Source organism: Lepidochelys kempii, chromosome 3 (assembly GCF_965140285.1).
Source record: "Lepidochelys kempii isolate rLepKem1 chromosome 3, rLepKem1.hap1, whole genome shotgun sequence".
In the NCBI taxonomy this organism is placed as follows: Eukaryota; Metazoa; Chordata; order Testudines; family Cheloniidae; genus Lepidochelys; species Lepidochelys kempii.
The window spans coordinates 46,835,712-46,858,831 of record NC_136382.1 but is presented as its reverse complement, the minus strand read 5'-3'; the positions used below and the strand labels follow the sequence as shown (position 1 = coordinate 46,858,831).

The 23,120-nt window shown below is 39.6% G+C and overlaps 1 protein-coding gene and 1 long non-coding RNA gene across 2 annotated transcripts; one reads left to right on the top strand and one right to left on the bottom strand.

Moving 5' to 3' along the window:
- Window positions 1-781: 781 nt before the first annotated feature.
- On the top strand, window positions 782-5,787 carry KLHL31 (kelch like family member 31). Its single transcript, XM_073336266.1, has 2 exons — window positions 782-1,953; window positions 5,055-5,787. Exons 1-2 carry the CDS (start codon window positions 782-784, stop codon window positions 5,785-5,787), a joined length of 1,905 nt encoding a protein of 634 aa, XP_073192367.1.
- Window positions 4,549-22,593, bottom strand: LOC140908664 (uncharacterized). Its single transcript, XR_012157948.1, has 4 exons — window positions 22,465-22,593; window positions 21,159-21,349; window positions 6,590-6,672; window positions 4,549-5,597 (listed from the first exon to the last, which is right to left on the bottom strand). It is a non-coding gene; the product is annotated as an uncharacterized LOC140908664 (long non-coding RNA).
- Window positions 22,594-23,120: the final 527 nt, after the last annotated feature.

Here is a 23,120-nt window from a genome sequence, read left to right as displayed (position 1 = left end):
TGAATGGCATGGAAATAGTATTCCATAAGCCTAATAAATTTAAAGTCGCAATCCTGAAAGCACTCAGGCTCAGATCCTCAGTCTAAAAATACAGAAAACCATGACAAAAATACACTTTCCCCCAATATGTTTCATACTCTTTAGTTGTGGAAAACTTTCCACATTTTTAATTTCCGTGTGTCAGATTCTGAACTCATTTACACCACTGTAAATTGGGAATAGCACTTCTGAAAGCAAGAACAGAATCAGATCCTATACCTTTATTGTTTGTTTGTTTGTTTGTCTAAAAAAATTATAGGTCTGGGTCCTGATTTTAAAATATTATTCTATTTTTAAAAGTTTATACTTAGCCAAACTCATTTTACTTCTGAGAAATAGAAACTATTCTAAATTTGGATTTAGGGAACTCCTGCAATTCCACTGAATTTGCATCCTAAACTCATTCTTGGAGAAACTTGATTTTTGTGATCTTGTTATAAACAAGAGTTAATTTTAAATGCATTCTTTCTATATAACTATCATTCCAGAAGAATCATATTCAGTATTTATTATTAGCAACCACACTCCAATGCAGGCCAATAAAACACACAATTTTAAGTCTTCAGGCAGTAGTAAGATATGTTACTTTGTGTTCTATTCTTTCCGTGGTTCCATTTATTGATAAAGTTTAAACTCTGTTGGGTCATCAGTCAGATGTTAAATACTTATAACTGAAATGTAACTCTAAACTTTATCATTGTATTTTTCAGCAAGCTCTTGGCTGTGATATTCCATTGCAGTCATGGCACCTAAAAAGAAGAATGTAAAAAAAAACAAAGGCGATATCAATGAGATGACTATAATTGTGGAGGATGGCCCCCTAAGTAAACTAAATGGTTTGAACGGGTTCTTAGATGGAGGAAATGGTTTCAGCTGCATCTCAGCTGAGGTTTCTGATTCTTCTTATAGCCCAAATCTCTTGGAAGGGCTAAGCAGAATGAGGCAGGAAAATTTTCTTTGTGACTTGATTATTGGTACCAAAACCAAATCCTTCAGTGTTCACAAGGTGGTGATGGCTTCATGCAGTGACTACTTTCATAACATTTTAAAGAAAGATCCATCTACTCAAAGAGTAGATCTCAATGACGTATCCCCATTGGGCCTAGCCACTGTTATCACTTATGCTTACAATGGAAAGCTAACTCTTTCACTCTACACAATAGGTAGTATAATTTCCACAGCAGTCTATCTTCAGATTCACACCCTTGTAAAGATGTGCTCTGATTTTTTGATGCAAGAAATCAATGTTGAGAACTGTATGTATATTGCCAATATTGCAGAGACATATGGACTAAAAAACACCAAGGAAGCAGCCCAGAAATTTATTAGAGACAACTTCATTGAGTTTTCAGAAACAGATCAGTTCTTAAAACTTACTTTTGATCAGATCAATGAACTCCTTGCAGATGACGACTTGCAGTTGCCTTCTGAAATTGCTGCATTCCAGATAGCAATAAAATGGCTGGAATTTGACCAAAAAAGAGCAAAGTATGCTGCAGATCTCTTGGGCAACATTCGTTTTGGTACCATCTCTGCTCAAGACTTGGTCAATTATGTTCAAACTGTACCAAGAATGATGCAAGACACAGACTGCCACCGACTTCTAGTGGATGCCATGAACTATCACTTGCTTCCATATAATCAGAATACACTGCAGTCTAGAAGAACAAGGATTCGTGGAGGTTTCAGAGTCCTAGTTACTGTTGGGGGACGTCCAGCATTAACAGAAAAGTCCCTTAGCAGAGACATCTTATACAGAGATCCTGATAATGGATGGAAGAAGCTAACTGAAATGCCTGCTAAAAGTTTTAATCAGTGTGTGACTGTGATGGATGGATTTCTCTATGTGGCTGGTGGTGAAGACCAGAATGATGCCAGGAACCAGGCCAAGCATGCTGTCAGCAATTTCTGCAGGTAAATGGTTATTTACAAGGGAAGGAGAGGCAGATTCCACATTGTGCAGGAGCAAATCCAAGTTTGAGTGCAAAACTTAGCAAAACCAGATAACATCTTTTTTCTTCCCTGCTAATAATTTTATTAGATATTTAAAATTTTAGCTATTACAAACGTACGACTAAAGTCATGCAAAATATCCATCCATAATCACAAATGTATAAAGAACAACACCTCCAAATCAGAAAATCTACGTCAAGCCAAAATTAAATGAATAATGGCTATTTAAATATTAAAACGCAGGAAAATTGTAAGTAGCATTAATATTGTGACAGACCAAACAAGGCAAGAATTCTTCAAGTTCAAGAGCTGTTGATGCCTTGTGGAAAATTTTGAAGAACATTTTTTAGAAATGATTGTGATTCTTTTTTTATTTTCAACATTTTTTCTATATTTCATTTATTTTGGTCTTTATTTCTCACGCCATAGGTTTAGAAGCAATAACTTTGCTACTTAAATGCTATGTTGTTCCCATCTGGGTCAAATACGCAAAATGCTGCATAGTTTCCAAAGACTGCGGTTCCAGTGCGCTGTCCCCCTCGAACTACATGAGTGGCGGTAATGTAGAACACAAAGAGATCTCAACCTAGAGGCCTCAGGTCAAATTATTTTAAAGGGGAACGTTCTACTGATTTTTAAAAGTGTTCTGCCTAAAAATTAATGGCACATTATGGCCCCAGAAATGGTCCAGAAATGGGAAAACTCATAGATCTCAGTATATATCTAATAATAATAATAATAATATATGAGCATAAATTGTATGCCTCTCTTTGAGCAGCTTCCCAGCACACACAGCTGTTACTCTGCTGCTGTTGAGGACAGCCCCCACCAGGAATGCCCAAATAACCCCTCCTAGAAGGGTGGTCAGAGAGTGTAGAGGGAGAACTAATGCAGCACTAACTTCCTCTGTTGTTTGGTTGGTCGATTTAGTCCTTTATGCCAATTTCCTAGAGAAAAACATTGCACAGAGGAGATAGTCCCCCAGCTAGCCCCCCACACACACCCTTATTTCAGGCCCTGCCTGACCTTTACGCAGCAGAACTTAGCCCACAGATTATTTTATATGGACTGCATGGTGGAAATTAAACAGCAAGCTGGAATAATACCACAGTCACAGGAGTCAGTGTGACCCAACATGAATTCTATTCCTAGCTCTGCCATTGACCTTGAGCAAGTCACTTCACTTCTCTGCATTTGTATAATTGCTTTCAGAGATATGGATGTAAAATGTCAGACAAGACCTAACTCTTATTATTTATATATCCCTTCCAAGAGGTTGTCCCCAGCTCCTTTTTTATGTGAGCTCTACCCATCTGCTGGTCTCTGTACTCTCTGAAGACAGGAACATGTGGGCCTAGCAATTTATCTGCTTCACCTCTTATCCTTCCAAAGAAGTCATAGTCTTCTATTTGTGACCTCAGAATTGATTGCTGTGGAGATGCTTAATGTTTTGAACAGAGAATGTCACTTCCAGCAGGCAACTGACCTGTGGAACCAGTTGAGGTGTTAAGAAACAAAGATCCTAGTTTCATGTATATCTTATTTAAAACAAATAGAATGAAAGGAAATACATAAAATATCATAGATATTAATATGCAGAATCAATAATAAATGGAATGTTAGAGACTTTTTCATAATGTGAAAGCAGCCCTCAGAAGCTGAAGCTCTTCCTTGTTTTCTCCTGTATTGGAAAATTAAGTACAACATCATGAGTATAAAACAGATTATCAGCTTTAGCTTTGAAATACCTTGCTTTGGCTCATCTGCATCATGAGCCTAGGGTTATATGTACCCCTCATCTCTCTGTGCCTGAGCATGTGGCATGACCACTGATATCCACAGGATTTGCATTGCAAATCAAAGGTAGTTTATGACCTTCAGTGTTATGTGTGTTTTAGTGTATTCATCAGATGTTTGATCATTTTTAAACACTTGTTTGCATCTTTGATATAATGCACTGTAAAAACTCTTTTGTATAATGACCTGATCCTACAAATTCTTACTGATACTAACAGTCCCAATGAAATTAATGAAACTTTCTCTGAGTAAGGATTTTTTGCATTAATAAGTAGTTGCCAAGTTGGCCCTAAATATTTAAAATGCATCTTTTTACTGACACAACAAATATACAGTTTAAAATGCTTGTATAGTGCTTTGAAGATAGAGAGACTTACAAAGTGCCATGTAAATTCTCAATTATTACTGCCAAAAGGCCCAATATGTCACACATTGGAGTGTTTGGCAAGATTCCTATTAACTTCAGTGGCAGCAATACATGGCTTTAAAATAACATATGACCAGCTACAGTACAGATTGTATGAGAACAAATTTAATAAATACATCATTGTATTTATTACAAAGGAGCCACTATGTCACTTTTAAAGACTGGGCATGTAAAATCTTGAGATGCATATTACAAGACACATTTGAAGTTAAATTATAAAAAATAGAAAATTGTATTTGAAATTAAATACTGTACAGGCACAATAGTCACTTTCCAAGGTTCTTAGGAGGTTGATTTTTAAAAAAATCAAATTACTGAAGGTAATTAGATCAAATTATATGCTAAATACATGCCAGATTTAATTGACAAAACTATTTTTGAATTACAAAGATACATTTTTCACCTGTTAAAGAATGAAACCTATTTTTACTGAAATTTAGCAAAACTCCAACTTTCAGTTCAAGTGAATTGTAATAGCCCAGGGGTTCTCAAACTGGGGGCCTCATGGGGTCATGAGGTTATTACATGGGGGGTCACGAGCTGTCAGCCTCCACCCCAAACCCTGCTTTTCCAGCATTTATAATGGTGTTAAATATATTAAAAATTGTTTTTAATTTATAAGGTGGGGGGTCACACTCAGAGGCTTGCTATGTGAAAGGGGTCACCAGTACAAAAGTTTGAGAACCACTGTAATAGCCAGACAAGACAAATTAAACAGTGATTTAGAAGCCCCCACAATTTTAACTATAGAGTGGCAGATGTGACATTGTAGGCCTTCCCATAGAAATATTTGAGTATTTTGATTGCATCAGTTATTCTCTTTTCTTAATGCTTGCAGATATGATCCTCGTTTCAACACATGGATTCACCTGGCCAACATGAATCAGAAGCGCACCCATTTTAGCCTGAATGTATTCAATGGCCTCCTTTTTGCAGTGGGTGGTCGCAACTCTGAAGGGTGTCTATCCTCAGTTGAATGCTATGTGCCGGCAGTTAACCAGTGGCAAATGAAGGCTCCACTGGAGGTAGCAAGGTGCTGCCATGCCAGTGCAGTCATAGATGGTAGAATCCTGGTCACAGGAGGTTACATAAACAATGCTTACTCCCGCTCTGTGTGCATGTATGACCCCAGCAATGATAGCTGGCAGGATAAGTCCACCCTTAGCACTCCAAGAGGATGGCACTGTGCTGTTTCCCTTGGGGAGAGGGTCTATATCATGGGTGGGTCCCAACTGGGAGGTCGAGGTGAAAGGATTGATGTCCTCCCTGTTGAGTGCTACAATCCTTATGCTGGCCAGTGGAACTATGCTGCTCCCCTGCCAACTGGAGTGAGCACTGCAGGGGCTTCCACTCTGAATGGGAAAATTTACTTGGTGGGTGGCTGGAATGAAATAGAAAAGAAATATAAGAAGTGCATTCAGTGCTATAATCCAGATCTTAATGAATGGACTGAGGAAGATGAGTTGCCTGAAGCCACAGTAGGAGTATCTTGTTGTACCATTGCCATGCCCAATAACAAAACAAGGGAATCCAGGGCTAGCTCAGTATCTTCTGTGCCAGTTAGTATTTAAACATTATAATTAGGTGTCAGCAAGAATAAATAAAAAACTTCTATTTACACAGCTGTGTAGTTAACCCTTTAAGTAGCCTTCTCTGCTTATGTGGGGCGGGAAATTGCCATTGTAAAAATTTTAATTTTACAAAACTGGCCAATTTTCATGATCTTTAAAATACATGGTGTGAAACAACATCTTTAAGATACAGTGAATTTACTTAGTGGGGATATAATGTTGTGCCACAGTTAGAACAGGGACTCAGTCCCATCCCTAGCTTTGCCACTGACTTGCTGTGTTACTTTTGGCAAATCACTTAACTTCTCTCTTCTTCAGTTTCCTCATCTGTAAAATGGGGATAATAATCAATTAATGTTTTTAAAGTGCTTTGAGATTTTGGGATAAGAGGCACTAGGGAACAGCCAAGGATTATTATTAATAAATCTCCACATATTAGTAATATGCCATGGCATCATAAAGTTGGTCAGTTTTGTTCTCTTTAGAGATTTTATATATGGTGAAAGATATTTAATGACAATTTATTGCACATATAAAGTATGAAATATATATTTTTCCCCTCTGGGTAGTGATGTCCACAAACAAGTCCTCAAAATTCTCTCCCTCTATTAGAAAAGAGGTTCCCATGATTTATGATGTAGACATTTAATTTTTATAGGTAGATCTGTGACAGGGATTTCAAGAGCCAAACTGCAGAAATACAGAAGCTTATCTGTCCATTATAGGCCAGTCCTGAGGGCCTTGCTCAGGGCATCCTCCACACACACACAAAGGGGAGATTTCACCTCTGTTACATACTCACTGGAAATCACTCCATGGGGACTTTGCAGTGTACAAGGTCAGCAGAGGTGGAAGGGGCAGGCCCATCAATAGTCTTGCTTCTACCTGCAGAGGAAGAAGAACACACTACAAGTTATTATACCCCAAAACAGTCTTCTGTGCTGTAAAAGAAACCCACCCTAGAAGTGTCCGGGGCAACCACCATATTGAGAATCCCAGGAAGCAGAACTCCTGCTTGGAGCCAGCCGGAACTGCTGGTGCCAAAAGCAGAGTGGATACAAAAATTATCTTTTCTGTTCAGTCCAACAAATTTCCATTGGATTAAGGAGTAAGGACTGAGTAAAGGCTGCAGAATTTGGTCCACCGCACAGATCTGGGTAGGGAAGAATCAGTCGTAAGGTAAAACTCTGGACTTAAATGGAATAGGTTTTCCAGACTATTAATGATGGGATGTTTTGATGCCTCCATTACCAGTCACAAACACAGTATTCCCAAAACTAAGCTTTTCCTGGCCTTACCTTTTGTATATCATAGAAGTGTAGGATTGGAAAGGACCTCAACAGGTCATCTAGTCCAGTCCCCTGCACTCAAGGCAGATCATTAACTAGATCATTCCTGACACAGCTCCTTGTGCTGCCTTGAACACAGCTCTTCGTATAATGTGACTTTTTATTGCATTTTTGCCAAAGACTTAGGATGAAATCTTGGCCCTGTGGAAGTCAATGGAAGTATTGCCATAGCCTTCAGTGGGGCCTGGATTTCATCCTTACTCTCTACAAATTACTCTCTAAGAATTGCTACCTTCGTTGCAGCACTGTGCATGGACAATTAAGCATGCGACTGCTGCTAATTTTCATTGAAAATGGGACATGCACACCCAATTTCCTCTGCAATGTGCCTAGAATTGACATCTAAAGATCCTGTTGTTAATAAAGATTTATACACCCTTCAGCTGGGTGGAACTAAGCCATTAAATGAACTAAAATGATTAGGTAAGAAGTCACTCAAAACAGGAAGAACACACTCTTATACAGATTCATACAGCCTTCACATACAATTTTCTCTGAATACAATAAACACCTCAAGGGGGCAGTGTCCATTAGAAGGCAAAGTCAAGCAGAAAGCAATGTTTACTGGTCACGCAAGTGCTTTACCCCAGTCACAAAGGGAATCCTTTCAAACTATCTGCAAATGCAGGCATTCTTCAGCCAAACATTTGTAGCACTCTCATAACCTGAGCGTTCTTTGGCAAGTACAGTTATATATTAAGCACTGGCAATTAACATGATATTGTGTTAGAAATCTGAGTTGCATAAAAGTGAGTCACCCAGTCAACTTGGATTAAACTGAGTTTTGCACAGTCCGGTTTTCCATTTGGTGTAATATAGTTAAGGATCATGACTACATCTTAAGTAATTCCTAATCTCCACATTCTATTTTTGAGTATTGTGCATTATTAGGATATACTGCATTGTACTGACTTACAGTCAGAAGTCTTATTACAGTAGTGTTATCACTGTCAGTATTGTATATCATTTAGTTTGGCTAATTTAATTTAAATACAATTACATTTACACTTTATATTGTATAGTTTAAATAAATAACTCAGATCTACAGTGATTTAATCTAACAATGTAAAATTGAGTATAATTTCATTTTAATATAACAATGATGTTCTTGCCCCCTTCAATCAGCAGTAACATTACTTGATTATTTTGCTCTTCTCATATAAGATCCTGGACACACAGTTTATGTGAAACCATTTAAGTGGCCCTTTGTAAAATCTTTTTGTCTGCTATAATAATTCTCTGTAAAGACTACAGTTATCCTTTTGTTAAAAGTGGGTGTTCAGCATCCGTGCCAATGCATATAACACATAGACATCTATGCACTCATGGTAGAGGTCTGCTAGGTATTTCTAAAACTCATCATCGTAGTAGTATCTAGGTAGTAAATAACTAAAAATACAGATAATCATTTTGGTGTTGAATTGTGTTTGGGAGGAAATTGTACCATGGAAAAACATAATTTCACTCTTTTTTTCTTTTTGGAATATCAATTCCAAAACTAGATGTACAATAAAATGTAGTCTGTTTTTGCAAAGTTCTCTCTCATGAGCAGATACTCCCCTATAAACAAACACTGATCTGCTTTCATTTTGCAAATGAAGTTATTTAGGAACTATGGGCTAAGTGTACTGGAACTACTCTTATGCTACTTGAAGGGTTAACCATTTGGGGCCAAATCCTGTTCATCTTGCTTATACAATTTTGAATAAGGTAAATAGGATTTGGCGAGCTGAGGCAAATTCTGTCAGAATATTGTACATAGGTACCTAACAAAATAATCCATTCCCAGAAGATGGAACACTATCTCAGTCCTTAGTCTGCCTCCACCCCATCCCCATGCCCCCCACAAATCCACAAGAAGTGTTGTGGGTGCTAGGTCAAAGGACATTTTACACATGTTGCCAATCCAGCTATGGTCCCTACATTTAGATTTGCTCAAATTATATGTGCTTCAGGCCAGAATAACCAGTACGTGGGTGAGTGTGCAGGGGTAGTTGTTACCAGCATCAGGGTATACCGTACTGCTGCTCTTGCAGTGTGTATATCTATACCTGCTTAGGCTACAACAGCACACTGAACCTGGATTTGACTCTTAACATGTGAAAGTGTAAGGCTGAACTTAATTTCATCTTGATTACACCAAGTATCTATTATTGCTTAAATTGTGACTTTTTATATAATATTAATTAGAACTGTGAAAAGTGGTTTGTACACTACACGTGGAACAATTTTCTATCATTGTCCTGTATGGTATTTTTGATCCCAAAATATTTAATAGTAACAGCTAGGTTGAAACTGGAAACATTGTATATTCCTAAAAGGGACTTTAAAGAATGTAGTTTAGGAAACAGAGTATAGGATAAAATTATTAAGAATACAAACGATCTTCCATCTGAATAAAATACAGATTGTTAAATTAACACAACATCAGAATTTGACTTTGCTTTAATACTATAGATGTAAAAAAAAAAAGTAATTAAACTAACCAGATGAATTTGAAACTTCTAACTGCCTATGTACTTAAGAGTTCACATGACTAGTATCTGTGTGCCTCCCAAGAACTTAAAAATAGAAATAATTTTTCTACAGTCTGTAAATGAAATAGTTGTATAGGTTTATAGTTTGCCTGCTTATTTCTCTTTGGGTGGGTGAGAGGCTGTGTTATGGGCCTGTGTGTCAGAAGAATGTACTGTGGGAAAACTAAGTTAGAAAGGTAAGTTTTGCTTTTAATTCTTGTCATGATGAGGCCAATTGTCATATTCATTGTCAAGTTCTGAAATTAGTTTTGGGAGAGGGATTAAGGTAAAAGACTGTAGATAAACCAGTGGTGCTCACTTGAAAGTGTGGCATTGTCCACGGTACTGTCTTCAGAAGATCTCAAGGGAATAAAAATAAATGTATGCAGTATCAGATATCTGAAGCTTTCATCCAAGTTCATATGATAAGGTTGCAATGTAAAAGACTAGTATGAAGATATTGTCACTGAGAATTAGAGTTACATTAAAACTGTGATTCGTTCACCAGTGACCAAAAGATGTTGAGTTGTGGGGAATAAATGGCAGTATCTTTCAATTGATCAGAATGGGGATACATAATATAATGCAAATTAAACTATGCATTGCCTTGGCTATCTAATTGTTGTAAATACTTAAGAAGTTTTACTTATTTGTGCTTATCAGTTGCCTATTTCATAATTGTTATACCTACTTCTTAAACAAATACATTAATTAAATACAAATACTTTCAGGGTGGAATGCGATAATTACAAGGGAACACATTTCAATAGGAAAAGATTGTACAATTTAATGTGATAATTTTATTACTAAAAATATAGAAATGTGTAACATGGTGGATGTTAGTAGGAAGTCCATAGTAGCATATTAATAATTTTTTCATTGTTTGCTTATAAATTAAACAGCTAACATACAGAGAAAACATAATTTATTCTTATTTATTATTCTACTGACTTCACATGTTCCTATATGGTTAATTTATGATTATGATACAAAGGTTTTGTTTTTTAAACCCCTTGTTAGTTCTATATTTCATACCAGATAATTGGAACATTCATTCAATTTTAACTGTAAATTCAGCATTGGATTAAATTGTATTGTAAAACAATAGGGGCCAATCATGTCCTACCTTTTTCATTTCTTTTCTAACAGAATTTTTTGCCAGTTTTGTTTTGGAAATTGCACTCAGTGATTTATAATATCCAGCATGCCTGACAGAGGATGGCAAAGCTATCTGGATTATAAATTTCACATGAGAAATATTAGCAATGCATTAGAAATAAAAAATCTAAATTGCAGAAGAACTGCAGGGCAAATCCTGGAGTCAGTGGAAACTTTGCCATTTATTATTATACACAGTGTCAAAAAAGTGTGCTTGGTGCTTTACAACTAAAATACTTCTGGAGGGTTTGGTGCCTCTGTACCAAAGTTTTCTATTTTCTATTTTACTGCCAGTGGAAATTTATCCCTTACTGGATCGAGATACCACAGTTGGATTTTTAAGCAATGACAAATGTTGATAAAAGCATTGAGACCCTAATTCAGCAAAGTACTTCAGCATGTACATAACCTTAAGGCTGAGTAAAATGTTATGCTGTAAAGACTAGTCTGTGAGATCTGGGTGATAAAGTTCAAACTTATTTGTTCTCAATTTGTAAGAAAGTCAAACTGTTAAAATGAAAATTTTAAATAGATGCAGGTCCAGGGCTAAATTCTTTTTCTACGAAAGTCAACAGAAGTTTTTCCATCACTGGGTTCATGATTTGACTGTTGCATACTCTAGTCTGGTCTGGTCAGTGTAATTTCTACTATACTATCATTGATAGGTTACCATCCACCTACTGGACTGCGATGCAACGGGACCATCTTTCACTGTCAAAAATTGACAAAAGGTATAGGTGAGGATCTTTTATGCTATAAAAACAGGACTGATGTTAGGAATTCATTTAAATCTAATTTATTAAAAGAGAAGGAAAATATTATGAGCTTATTTGTAACTGAGGCTTTAAGAGTTAGAGGAGGAAAATTGAGGTTTAGTGATATTTTTAATAGAGGTATTTTTGTAATTATGAGTATAAATAAGTATCTGTTTTCCTAGAAAGATATGTAAAAAAAAGTCAATCCTTTTTCTCTATGCACCGGCTAAAACTACTTTTAGATTTTTTTAAACACAAAAATGATTAGATGGAAAGTTAAAAACCTGTTAAGATGTGTATTAGGTGAGTATATACCAAGTGAATATTTGTGTATTATGTATGCACATCCGCACACACTGAATAATACACACGTGTGTGGTGTGCCAGGCAGATCACAGAAAATAGGTATCTGTATATTTCTGCAAGGAGAGTAAAACTGCAAAAATAAAATAAAAATCTTTTCTTTCAAAGTAACAGAGGTTTTACTGAGGCAGAATTCCTATTAAAGTCAGGGAGAGTGGTGATGCAAAATACATAAATAAAGTTTGCCCTAAACTACATTCTTAGGGTTGACCATGACTATGACTGCAAAAGTAAATACAAAAGGATTATAGTGTACATAGTACTGCCTTTCAAAAGTGTCCCATCCATTTTCACTAAATACATAGAATCTAACGGTATACAAAAAGAACAGGAGTACTTGAGGCACCTTAGAGACTAACCAATTTATTTGAGCATAAGCTTTTGTGAGCTACAGCTCACTTCATCGGATGCATTTTTTTTGCAAATACAGACTAACACGGCTGCTACTCTGAAACCTAACTGTATACAGTATAAAGAAAAGGAGTACTTGTGGCACCTTAGAGACTAACCAATTTATTTGAGCATGAGCTTTCATGAGCTACAGCTCACTTCATCGGATGCATACTGTGGAAACTGCAGAAGACATTATATACACAGAGACCATGAAACAATACCTCCTCCCATCCCACTGTCCTGTTGGTAATAGCTTATCTAAAGTGATCATCAAGTTGGGCCACTTCCAGCACAAATCCAGGTTCTCTCACCCCCTCACCCTCCTCCATGCCATTATGTGCCAGCAATGCCCCTCTGCCATTTACATTGGTCAAACTGGACAGTCTCTACGTAAAAGAATAAATGGACACAAATCAGATGTCAAGAATTATAACATTCATAAACCAGTCGGAGAACACTTCAATCTCTCTGGTCACGCAATCACAGACATGAAGGTCGCTATCTTAAAACAAAAAAACTTCAAATCCAGACTCCAGCGAGAAACTGCTGAATTGGAATTCATTTGCAAATTGGATACTATTAATTTAGGCTTAAATAGAGACTGGGAGTGGCTAAGTCATTATGCAAGGTAGCCTATTTCCCCTTGTTTTTTCCTACCGCCCCCCCCCCCAGACGTTCTGGTTTAACTTGGATTTAAACTTGGAGAGTGGTCAGTTTGGATGAGCTATTACCAGCAGGAGAGTGAGTTTGTGTGTGTGTGTGTGTGTGTGTTCCCCGGGCGGGGGGGGTTAGAAAACCTGGATTTCTGCTGGAAATGGCCCACCTTGATTACCATGCACATTGTAGGGAGAGTGGTCACTTTGGATAAGCTATTACCAGCAGGAGAGTGAGTTTGTGTGTGTGGGTTTTTTGGAGGGAGGGTGAGGGGGTGAGAGAACCTGGATTTGTGCAGGAAATGGCCCACCTTGATTATCATACACATTGTGAAGAGAGTGGTCACTTTGGATGGGCTATTACCAGCAGGAGAGTGAGTTTGTGTGGGGGGTGGGGCGCAGGGTGAGAAAACCTGGATTTGTGCTGGAAATGGCCCAACTTGATGATCACTTTAGATAAGCTATTACCAGCAGGACAGTGGGGTGGGAGGAGGTATTGTTTCATGGTCTCTGTGTGTATATAATGTCTTCTGCAGTTTCCACAGTATGCATCCGATGAAGTGAGCTGTAGCTCACGAAAGCTCATGCTCAAATAAATTGGTTAGTCTCTAAGGTGCCACAAGTCCTCCTTTTCTTTTTGCGAAGACAGACTAACACGGCTGTTACTCTGAAACCTGTATACAGTATACTTATTTTCTACTGGGTAGTGTCAAACTCCCATTGACTACAAAGGGGTCTGAATTTCACCCAACATAATTTGAAACAGTTACATAAAATAGATTGGTTTTCATTTTTTTGCATAATTGGCATTGAATTGTATTTAGATTAAACAAGAAGTATTTACTTATCTCTATCACTGAGGAAAATCCATATATAATACGGATCATATTGGTGCCAATAGCTGCATAATTTCACTTTTTGCAAGGTTTCCACCCACATCCACAAAATGCTGATCTTTAATTGCTCTACTCCCGATTTTGCCTTCCTGTCTCTGTTCTGTCTCTTCCCCACAAGGGAGGGGTGGGGTTTTAGTGCATTTCCTGCATCTGCTCCACTGTTACTGACCTTTAAAGGACGGAATGGGGTCAGCATTGAGGGGATCCTTTCAGGAGTGAAGAACAGCAATCACGTCCCCTCCCAACCCATTTTCCAGACCTTGTCAGTCAGTGGTATGATGCCGATTAGCTTACTTATTGTTCCACCACCAATTGAGTTTTCCCATACCACTCTCTGAACTGGTGTCAGGTTTGCCCTTGTGTCCACCTTAGGGCTGTGTTACACCAGTTCAGGTGGGATGGCTGTCATATTTGATAGCAGTTGTCATTTGGGGAGGGGTAGAGGGGGGGAAACGGAAGATTGAGGCGTGTTAAAATGAGGAGGGGAATGTGAAAGAGAATTTGTAGATTTGATGGAAAAGGGAAGCCGATTGTAAAAAGGAAAATACCTTGAAAAGAAAGGTGAGATGAAATTGAATGGAGAGGGAGAAATAGACACAAAGTATTTAAAATGACATAAAAAAAGAAAAGATGCTTAAAATATGAATGAAGATATGCACAATAGTACAGTATAAAGAAGGAAAGAGTGGGGAGAAGAAAGAGAAAAAATAGACATTAAAAACAGGAGGTCAAGTTAATTTTATATTTTGCTATTTTTAAATAAATAAAATATCCAGTGATTTGATTGCATATTTTTCGTAAAGGGTGGTTACCATAAAAATGAGTCCTCTTATAGGTGTAAGCCTATTGCAGTATAACAAGGTAGAAATGGGGAGAAAGTTTGCCCTATTGCAATGATAGCCATATCAGAGTAATGTAAATGTTTCCATTTTTATGACAACTTGTGTGCGGGCACTTACGGGTATATCTGCCTGAGGAAACAGGTGAGTTTTGCAGCATGTGACACACGTTCTTTCCTTGTGTTCTAAATGTAGATTCCAAATAAGTCAAGATGCTCTTTGTGGGGAGGGCAAAAGGACTTGTGGGGAAAGTAGTGAGAGAAACTATGAATGCATGTTGGGACAGCTCATGCTTTTACCTCCAGATTTTGGCCCCACATTATTCCTCTGGTTACCAGGATAAAACATTGAATGCTAATGATCTGTGTGTTAAAATGTGCTGAGAGATCCAGTGTAATCTTCAGCTTACACAATAGAGCATGCAAAATTTTAATTGAATGTGATCACACCTTCAAACATGCATGGGAGGGGGGAGAGCAGATTAAAATGGGAAGATGATTAGCTGGTGTGTGGCGAAAGTTGACAGCAAGCAACAGATGAACATGTCAAACAAAGCCATCCTGAGAGGTAGCACTCTTTCTGAGGCATGACGTTCCCGCTGTATGGGTCCGTGGGCCTTCTTAAGCAAATTAGGATAAAAATCACATACTGTCCATATGCAAGAGGCATATTTCAAATACCGGTAGCTTGGTTATTTCTAAACCAAATTTCATCACGTCAAAACTACGGCAAGAAAATGCATCTTTCTTAAAGTGGACAGACTCATGCTCAGATAATTTAAAAATGACATAACAGAATTTTACCAACTTCCTAAATCAAAATCAAACCAACCGCTACCACCTTTTGGCTGCATATGAAAGTGTCACAAATTCTTTTTCCAAGAAGCAAAATGCCTGTGAACAGGGGCACATAATGAAAATACCTTGTGAGCCATAACTACAGTACTTCTACTCAACTATAAATAGAATGCAGCTTTTATTAACTTGATACTGAATTGAACAGACGATTTTTCTCAATTTAGGTTAATGGCAGTTGGAAGCATAAATCCTCTGCTATTGAGGAGAGCATACACCGCTTTCTCTAGTAAAAACAACGTTTCCCCCAGTCCCAGTGTGGATTTATGTTAATGTCAGCATTGTTCTCAGTTCAGTGGTTAAATTATACTTTTTGTTTTGTCGTAGTGCAGAGTTTGACCCTCATTATTTCCAGTAGAATATTACTTATGCTATGTGTATATGATCTTTTCTTCCCTTTGTTCTGCTAAATCATTACCAATATTAAACACTAGAGGGCAGAGTGGAATTGATAGCCTAGTTTGGTGCAGGATCTCTCAAGGGCATGTCTGCTGAGGGGGGAAAAAACGTGATGTGTTCCTAGCTTGGATTAGCTAACATGGGTTAAAAAAATCAGTGAAGACAAGGCAACTCATCTTTTAACTTGGGCTAGCAGCTCAAGTTCAACCCTGGGCTGCTCTAGAGGCTTAAATTTGAGTGCTAACCTGATTAAAAGCCAAGTTGCTGTGTCTTCACTGCTATTTTATCCCAAGTTAGCCCATTCATGTTATCTAAATAAAGTTACAAACACTTTTGGGATTGGGGGCGCAGTGTAGCTGTACCCTAAGGAAAGGGCAGTGTCAAAGACAGGTTTGGGCCATATTGCAGCTGTGATCCGACTGTATTGGACATGTGAGTCAAGAAATAAGTCTCACGATACTGCATGCGAACCAAGAGTCTATCTTTTGATCATGTACTGCTGAAACAGAGCAGAGTACAAGTTCCCATACAGTGCAGTGTATGGCTGGTGAATTGAAAGAACTGGGTTTGTATTCACTAGGATGACCAGACAGCAAGTGTGAAAAATTGGTATGGGAGTGGGGAGTAATAGACTCTTATATAAGACAAAGCCCCAAATATCAGGACTGTTCCTATAAAATCGGGACATCTGGTCACCCTAGTCAACAGACCTTTGATGACAGCACAATGAAGAGGGATACCCCAAAGCAAAGTGATAAAACATTCTGCAGTCATTTAGGTTTCTTTTGAGTAGTTTAGTGATTTTTTCTTTCTTCACGTGTAAGTCAGACCCCCAGAACAACTCGGAATGCAGGAGATCATGTAACTGCCATATGTCAGTAAGCTTACAGCATATTTGCATTTTGCCTGGCTGAGGCTGTGCTAGCCAATAAAATTACAGTTAACAAGTAAGTAGGTTTTGTCAATGCATCCATCATCATGCTATGGTATCTTTGCACCTAGTACAACATATTATTAATTTATCAATCTGCCTCTTCAACCACACCTGTCCAGCTTTTCCAAAGATCCGTCGGGATAAGAATGTTTAGAATGTTACAGCTTTTTGAATGTAGCAGTAATATCCATTCTGCAAATCTCTTACTGTTATCACGACACAGCTCTAGGTATTCTTCCAGTTTAAGGGAGAATCATAGAAATGTCGGGCTCGATAAGTCATCAAATCCAGCCACCTGCGCTAAGGCAGGACAAAGTAAACTTTGTTCATGTAGAGGTTGCTTTAGAATTCAACATCTTTCTTTAACATGGTGTCAAGAATGACTAAACAACCATGCAGTGTTGTATATGAAAGGCTAAAGACGTGTACTGAAGCATGTTGCTGAGGGTGGCACAGCTAACAGAGTATCTGAGCCAGCTGCTATCCTGAAGCATTTGCATTGGTCCATGCATGCTGTGCATATGAGAGTTCAGTCAGCGAGATATAGTTTGCTATAATAAGAATGTTCAGTTTTCCATTCGGTCAGTATTACTATAACAGCAGCTGATGTGCTGAACCCGCCAATGCAGCAATAGGTGACGTTTCAGTTTTCTCTCTTTTGCTTTTTCGTTAGGGTCAAGCAGGTTCTAGCGAAAGGACATTGCTCATGTTGTCTGAACTTAACAGACCACTGAAGGAGTAGGACATTTAAAGCCAGATTGGTAGCAACCGCTTTAAGGTGTGTCTATGAGAGGAGTTAATCCAGAATAGATATTCCTGGTTGACTCCATGTGTACATGCACTTATTCTAGAATAATAGCATCCACGCATGACGTTAATCAGAGATAGTTCATACTTTTAATTCTTACCTTATTCCAGATTAATTTTCATGTGTAGGTAAACCTAATGGCTCCCAAAGGATCTCAATAAACGTCTAATAAATAAAGGTGGAGATTATAAACCATGTGTAATATCCATTGTAGAGCACTATCACGGTACTGTGTAAATAATAAATAACACCACCTCTAGCCGTTAGCTACACCTTGTACAGTTCCTTATCAAACCATCCAGTGCAGAAAAGATTTGCATATCTCATATACTGAAAAGAAGGCAGTGCTGGGGACAGGGGGAGATTAGTTCACAAAGCAGAATTAGGATGGAAAGATATTTATCCAGCTTCTTATGGCATGTCCCAAGGTTGGATAATATGATTCTCATGGGAGAAAAGGTTGTCCAGAGAGTTCATTTGATCATCTTGTCTTGGCAACACAATTTAAAGGGCCAAACTATTCATGCGAGTTGGAACACTGAATTTGAGTAATCACAACTGCTACCTTTTCAGGGGGCCTGGGTGCCTTTATACCTATTAGCTCTTGTTTGATAAGATCAGGAACACCTAATTCCCCTTGATTACAGCTGTCATCACTTTTTTTTTTTTTTTACGTTATATGTTACACAGTTGTCTCTGTGCTCAGTGTTTGTTGGAAGTTCACTGGCATTCATGCCACCTAGCACCTTTTGCCTGTAGAATCCAACCGGTCTTGTTTCTTTCCCATGGTAAAGCAGCTTGACATATATATATATATATTCAGTACTAGTTTAAATCATTAACCCTAGAAAGACCAGTACAGAATAAAGGTCTAGGTGAGAGTCTTTGTTGTGTCTCCAAAAGGACCACCTTTCCACTCCCACCCTCATCCCTTCCCAGGCTCTTCTGCACTCCTGGCATCATTGAGACAGCCTTTGGGACCTGTACATTACGGCAGCCTCTACCTGGCTGCCTATGGGATGCAGTGCTACATGCTGCCATCCTGTCACTGACTTGCAAGGGGGTCTTTATGGCTGCCTTCTCCTGTGTCTGCTCTGGGGAAATCCCCTCTGGACAGATCCAAAGCGTTTCCAGCCCTGTCATAGGCTGACTGGTCCCTTTAAGAAGGAACGTGTCTTGTTCATATGTGATTGGCTAGTTACCTCCCAACAGGCCTGAGAGAAGGTCCTGGCAACTATAAAGATCCAGGCAGCTTTGAGAAGGGGAGTGGGAGGGAGCAGCAGGTCAGAGTTACCTGAGACCCAAGAGATCAGCACCCAAGATCTCTTGGTGGTGATGAGAGCTGGCACAGAGAGAACTGATGAGAGCTCCTGGAGAGAACTGGCCAGAGCCGGGGAACCCTGCCAAGGAGGAGTTTCATACACAGGGCCTTAGGTACAGGAGGAAAAGCAGATCATCATCAGCAGGACTCGCAAGAGAAGCAGCCTTTGGGAGCGGAACACTGTGGGGAGCCCTCTCACAGAAGCTCTGAGTTGAGGGCTGTGGCAGACGAGCTGCAAGGAATATTGAGAAATCTCTAGAGGTGTGGAGGCTGTATAAGAGGGGCCCAGGAACTGAAGAAGAGCGACTGTTAACTCTCAGGTAGATCACCTGGGGAATGGGGCCCTGGAAGAGGGGCCCAGGAACTGGGGAACGGAGGGGTTGTTGACTGTGTCGGTCAGTGGCCTGGAGATGGTGACCCTGGAGTGGGAATGAAGAACTGCTGCGTTTTAACCGGTCATACTTTGCGGGGGTTGAGAATGCTCTGACTCTGAGAGATCTGATGAAGGTTGCACCTATACTAATGAATTATGCCTGGAAGCAGGGCTTGACTTGGCCCCAGAGGAACAACGTTCCTTTCCCAGGTGGGGTAGGGGAAGCGATCATCTCTCTGATCTGTGGTGGAGGAGATGGGCAACTCAGCTGGTCCTGGGGAATGTATTGTAAACTGAGGCAGGATTTGCCTGTCTTGCTGCAGTCAGCTACAGGAGAGTGCCTGGACAAGGCCAAGCCCTGTTACAAGCCCTTTATGCCACTCTGGCCCTATTAGCAGCCAAAGTGGGACTGAGGATCTAAAATTATTATAACTCTTGTTCTTGTTTTTCTTATCAGACACGGAAACATTGTTTGAGGTAACCCTGCCAGAACTATCCAACTAATACAATGACAAAGTCTCTACATGTGCTAGAAAAGAAGGAAAGGATTACTATAATTCTGACTCTCTTCCTTCTCTTCTCTCATTGTATTGTTCACCTGCCCATTATTCTATTCATTCTATATCACCCAGTTACCAGATTGTCATAACAAAGCGCAGCTGCTATTGAACCTGGGCCCTGAGATGACATCCTGAGCCTCTGTGCCATGGTGGCACACTGAACGATTGTCCCTGACCAACAGCCTTAGTGCTAAAAGCTTCCACAGCAGCCACACCCCAGCTACCTGATTGCTGTCTGTCCAGCAACTTTCATTGAGTACCTGGACTATATAAACACTTCAATGAGGAAACTGTCTGAGCAATAGACCATTGCCCTCCGATTACTCCCTAGACCTGCCCAACCTTGCCTCTCTAACCCATTGACCCGACCCCTTGGATTGGATCTTCCAGCTACTGACCCCTTTGAGAACTCAGACCATTGCCCTGGACTGCCTCTGATACCAATTGTCCTCTTGGCTACCCAACAACCCGTGCACGCTTGACTACGGCTCTGGACTACCTCCTAGCTCACCTCAGCCACTGGGCATTACACACCAGCACAAAGCAGCTCAGGTGCCACTGGATTACATTTCGATTCACTAAATTATTTAAGACTTATTATGTGGGAGTTGCGCTTCCTTATCCTGTATTACTCACTCTTTGTCCAGTTCAAATGCCAGAGGGCTTGTTGCCCAACTTCTGCATTTAGACATTTCTCTTCACTTTTCAGCACAATGGGTATGAATCATGCTTTTGCCCATAAAAAGCTGCACTCTGCCTTACTGTCTTTCAGCATAAGACTTTGGGTCAGATTCTGAACAATGACCTTTGAGTAACGATTCAAGTCCATTGGCCCTACTAATAAATTCTGTGTGGCGCTCTAAGAACTGTTTGCGTTTTTTGGCTTTTATGTAAAGAAATCAAAACTTAAGCAGACATTCGAACAAATTGGTGCATTCTTTACTAGTTCTAATCTCTGCTGAGTTACTGACTTCCTCTTCTGCCATGAGCAAGTAATTTGATCCCTTTGTCCTTCTACAATCTACTTTAGAAATTGGGTAATAAGTTACACTTTACTGAGAATGAAAGGGTGAATTTGAATGGAATTATCTTCAGAAAATAACAAAACAAGTTGATTAGTGAGGAATCTTAAGATGTTAACACTTGTAGGAGCAGTTGTGTTTTAAGTAAGCTAATGCATACAGACGCTGCATGACTCACCTGATCAAATACTTAGTCATTGTAACAAGGCACAAAAAGCTGGATGACCTATGGTATGAAGAATCTGCTGCGTCAGTGACAGTTCAGGGTCTAAGGCTCCAGAGGGTTGATTTCTGCAGGCCCCATCCTCTGATGTGCTAAAATCTTCAAGGGTCTTTGCACCTTTTTCAGACATGCCTCATGTTCTCTCTCTGCAAAACATTCAAGTGACTGAGCTTTACTGACAAAGCTTGGTGGAAAGCACATTTCAAAGTCACTTGCACAAAAATTCCCAGACATCTCATTTTAAATCCACACGAGTCAGGCCGGTAGCACTAGTGCACCCATTCAGTAAGGGACTAGAACCAGTACTGTGGTTCTTGTCTCAACAATGACAGTACAGCTTGAATTTCAAATAGCTATCAAACAATAGAGTAAAAAAAGCATTATATATTGAAAAAAAAAGTAAGGAAATCACAATGTGCTTGCAGATATTTCCATAGAAGCTAAATTCTTTTAATAACCTATTTGTTGTGAATTCACTTCTCTAGTTGCTATCTGCGCTGTTCAATGGATTTGTCTGTTTCAAGTCCATCAGGGACCACTGTGATCGTCTAGTCTGACCTCCTGTTTGACACAGGTGAACTGGGTGAAATTCCTGCATCAAATCCAATAACTTATTGATGAACTAGAGAGATGTCAAATCTTGATTTAAAGACTTCTTGTGATGATTTTCAGTGAAATAATCAAAAGTCAAGACTTCGACCATCTTTACTGTATATCGCTTGAACTAAAGTTTCTCACTAGAGCAGGTTTTCCAGACATCAAATCATTGTTGTGGCTCTTTCTGAACACTCCAATGTCTCCACATCCTTTTAAATGTGTGGCCACTAGAGCAGGACACAGCATTTCAGTAGTAGCGTCACCAGTACCTTACATAGAGGCGATATCACCTTCCTACTTTACTCAATATTCCTCATGTGGGAGAATCACGTTGGCCCTCTTAGACACAGCATCACACAAAAAGCTCATGTTCAGTTGATTATCTACTGTGACCCTAAGGTCTTTTCCAGGATACCGTCCCCAAGTCTGACATGTATTTCTTACTAGAAGTATGACCTTACATTTGGCTGTTTGATGTTGGTTAGTTGCACCCAGTTTACCAAGTGGTCCAAATCACTCTGGAAAGTGACCTGTCCTCCTTGCTACTTAACAATTCATTGATATTTGTATCATCTGCCAGCGATACTAGTAATGACTCTATATGTCCTTACAGTTCATTGATAATGAAAGGAGATGCAGAGAGGGAGCCAAGTTAGGCACTTACCCTAAACTAGTAGGCTAGATTTTCCCGTAGGAGTGCTCTCCTGCTTCTTGTTCTAAGATGGTGGAAGGCCCCTGATTGCTCCCAGGAGTGTCCTGTGCAACCATATGGCTTGCAAGTGCTCATCCGCTCATGTGATCTGGGTACAACAATGATTACTTTGTTAACTGAATGTCTGTTAGAGGCCCTGGAGTTGCAGAGCACTCCAGATTCCCCCACACCCAAGGCACAGGGAAAAGCAATGATCAGATTACTCAGAGACTGGCCACCACATCTGTGTATTTCATAAAACAAAATGTCCTTCCTCACCTCTTGTAGGAGCAGTACAGCTTCACACTACTCTCTCTCTTCACACTACTCCCAAGTCCCTGCAGGTTTTAAACCGGGGTGGCCAACCTGAGCCTCAGAAGGAGCCAGAATGTACCAATGTACATTGCCAAAGAGCCACAGTAATACATCAGCAGCCCCCCCATCAGCTTCCCCCCACCCCGCTCCCAGTGCCTCCCACCCACCGATCAGCACCTCCTCCTCCCTCCCCGCACTTCCCGATCAGCAGTTTTGTGGCATGCAGGAGGCTCTGGGAGGGAGGAGGGAGCCGGAAGGGGTGGAGTGCGGTCAGGGCCTGTGGCAGAGCCAGGGTTTGAGCAGGGAGCACCCCC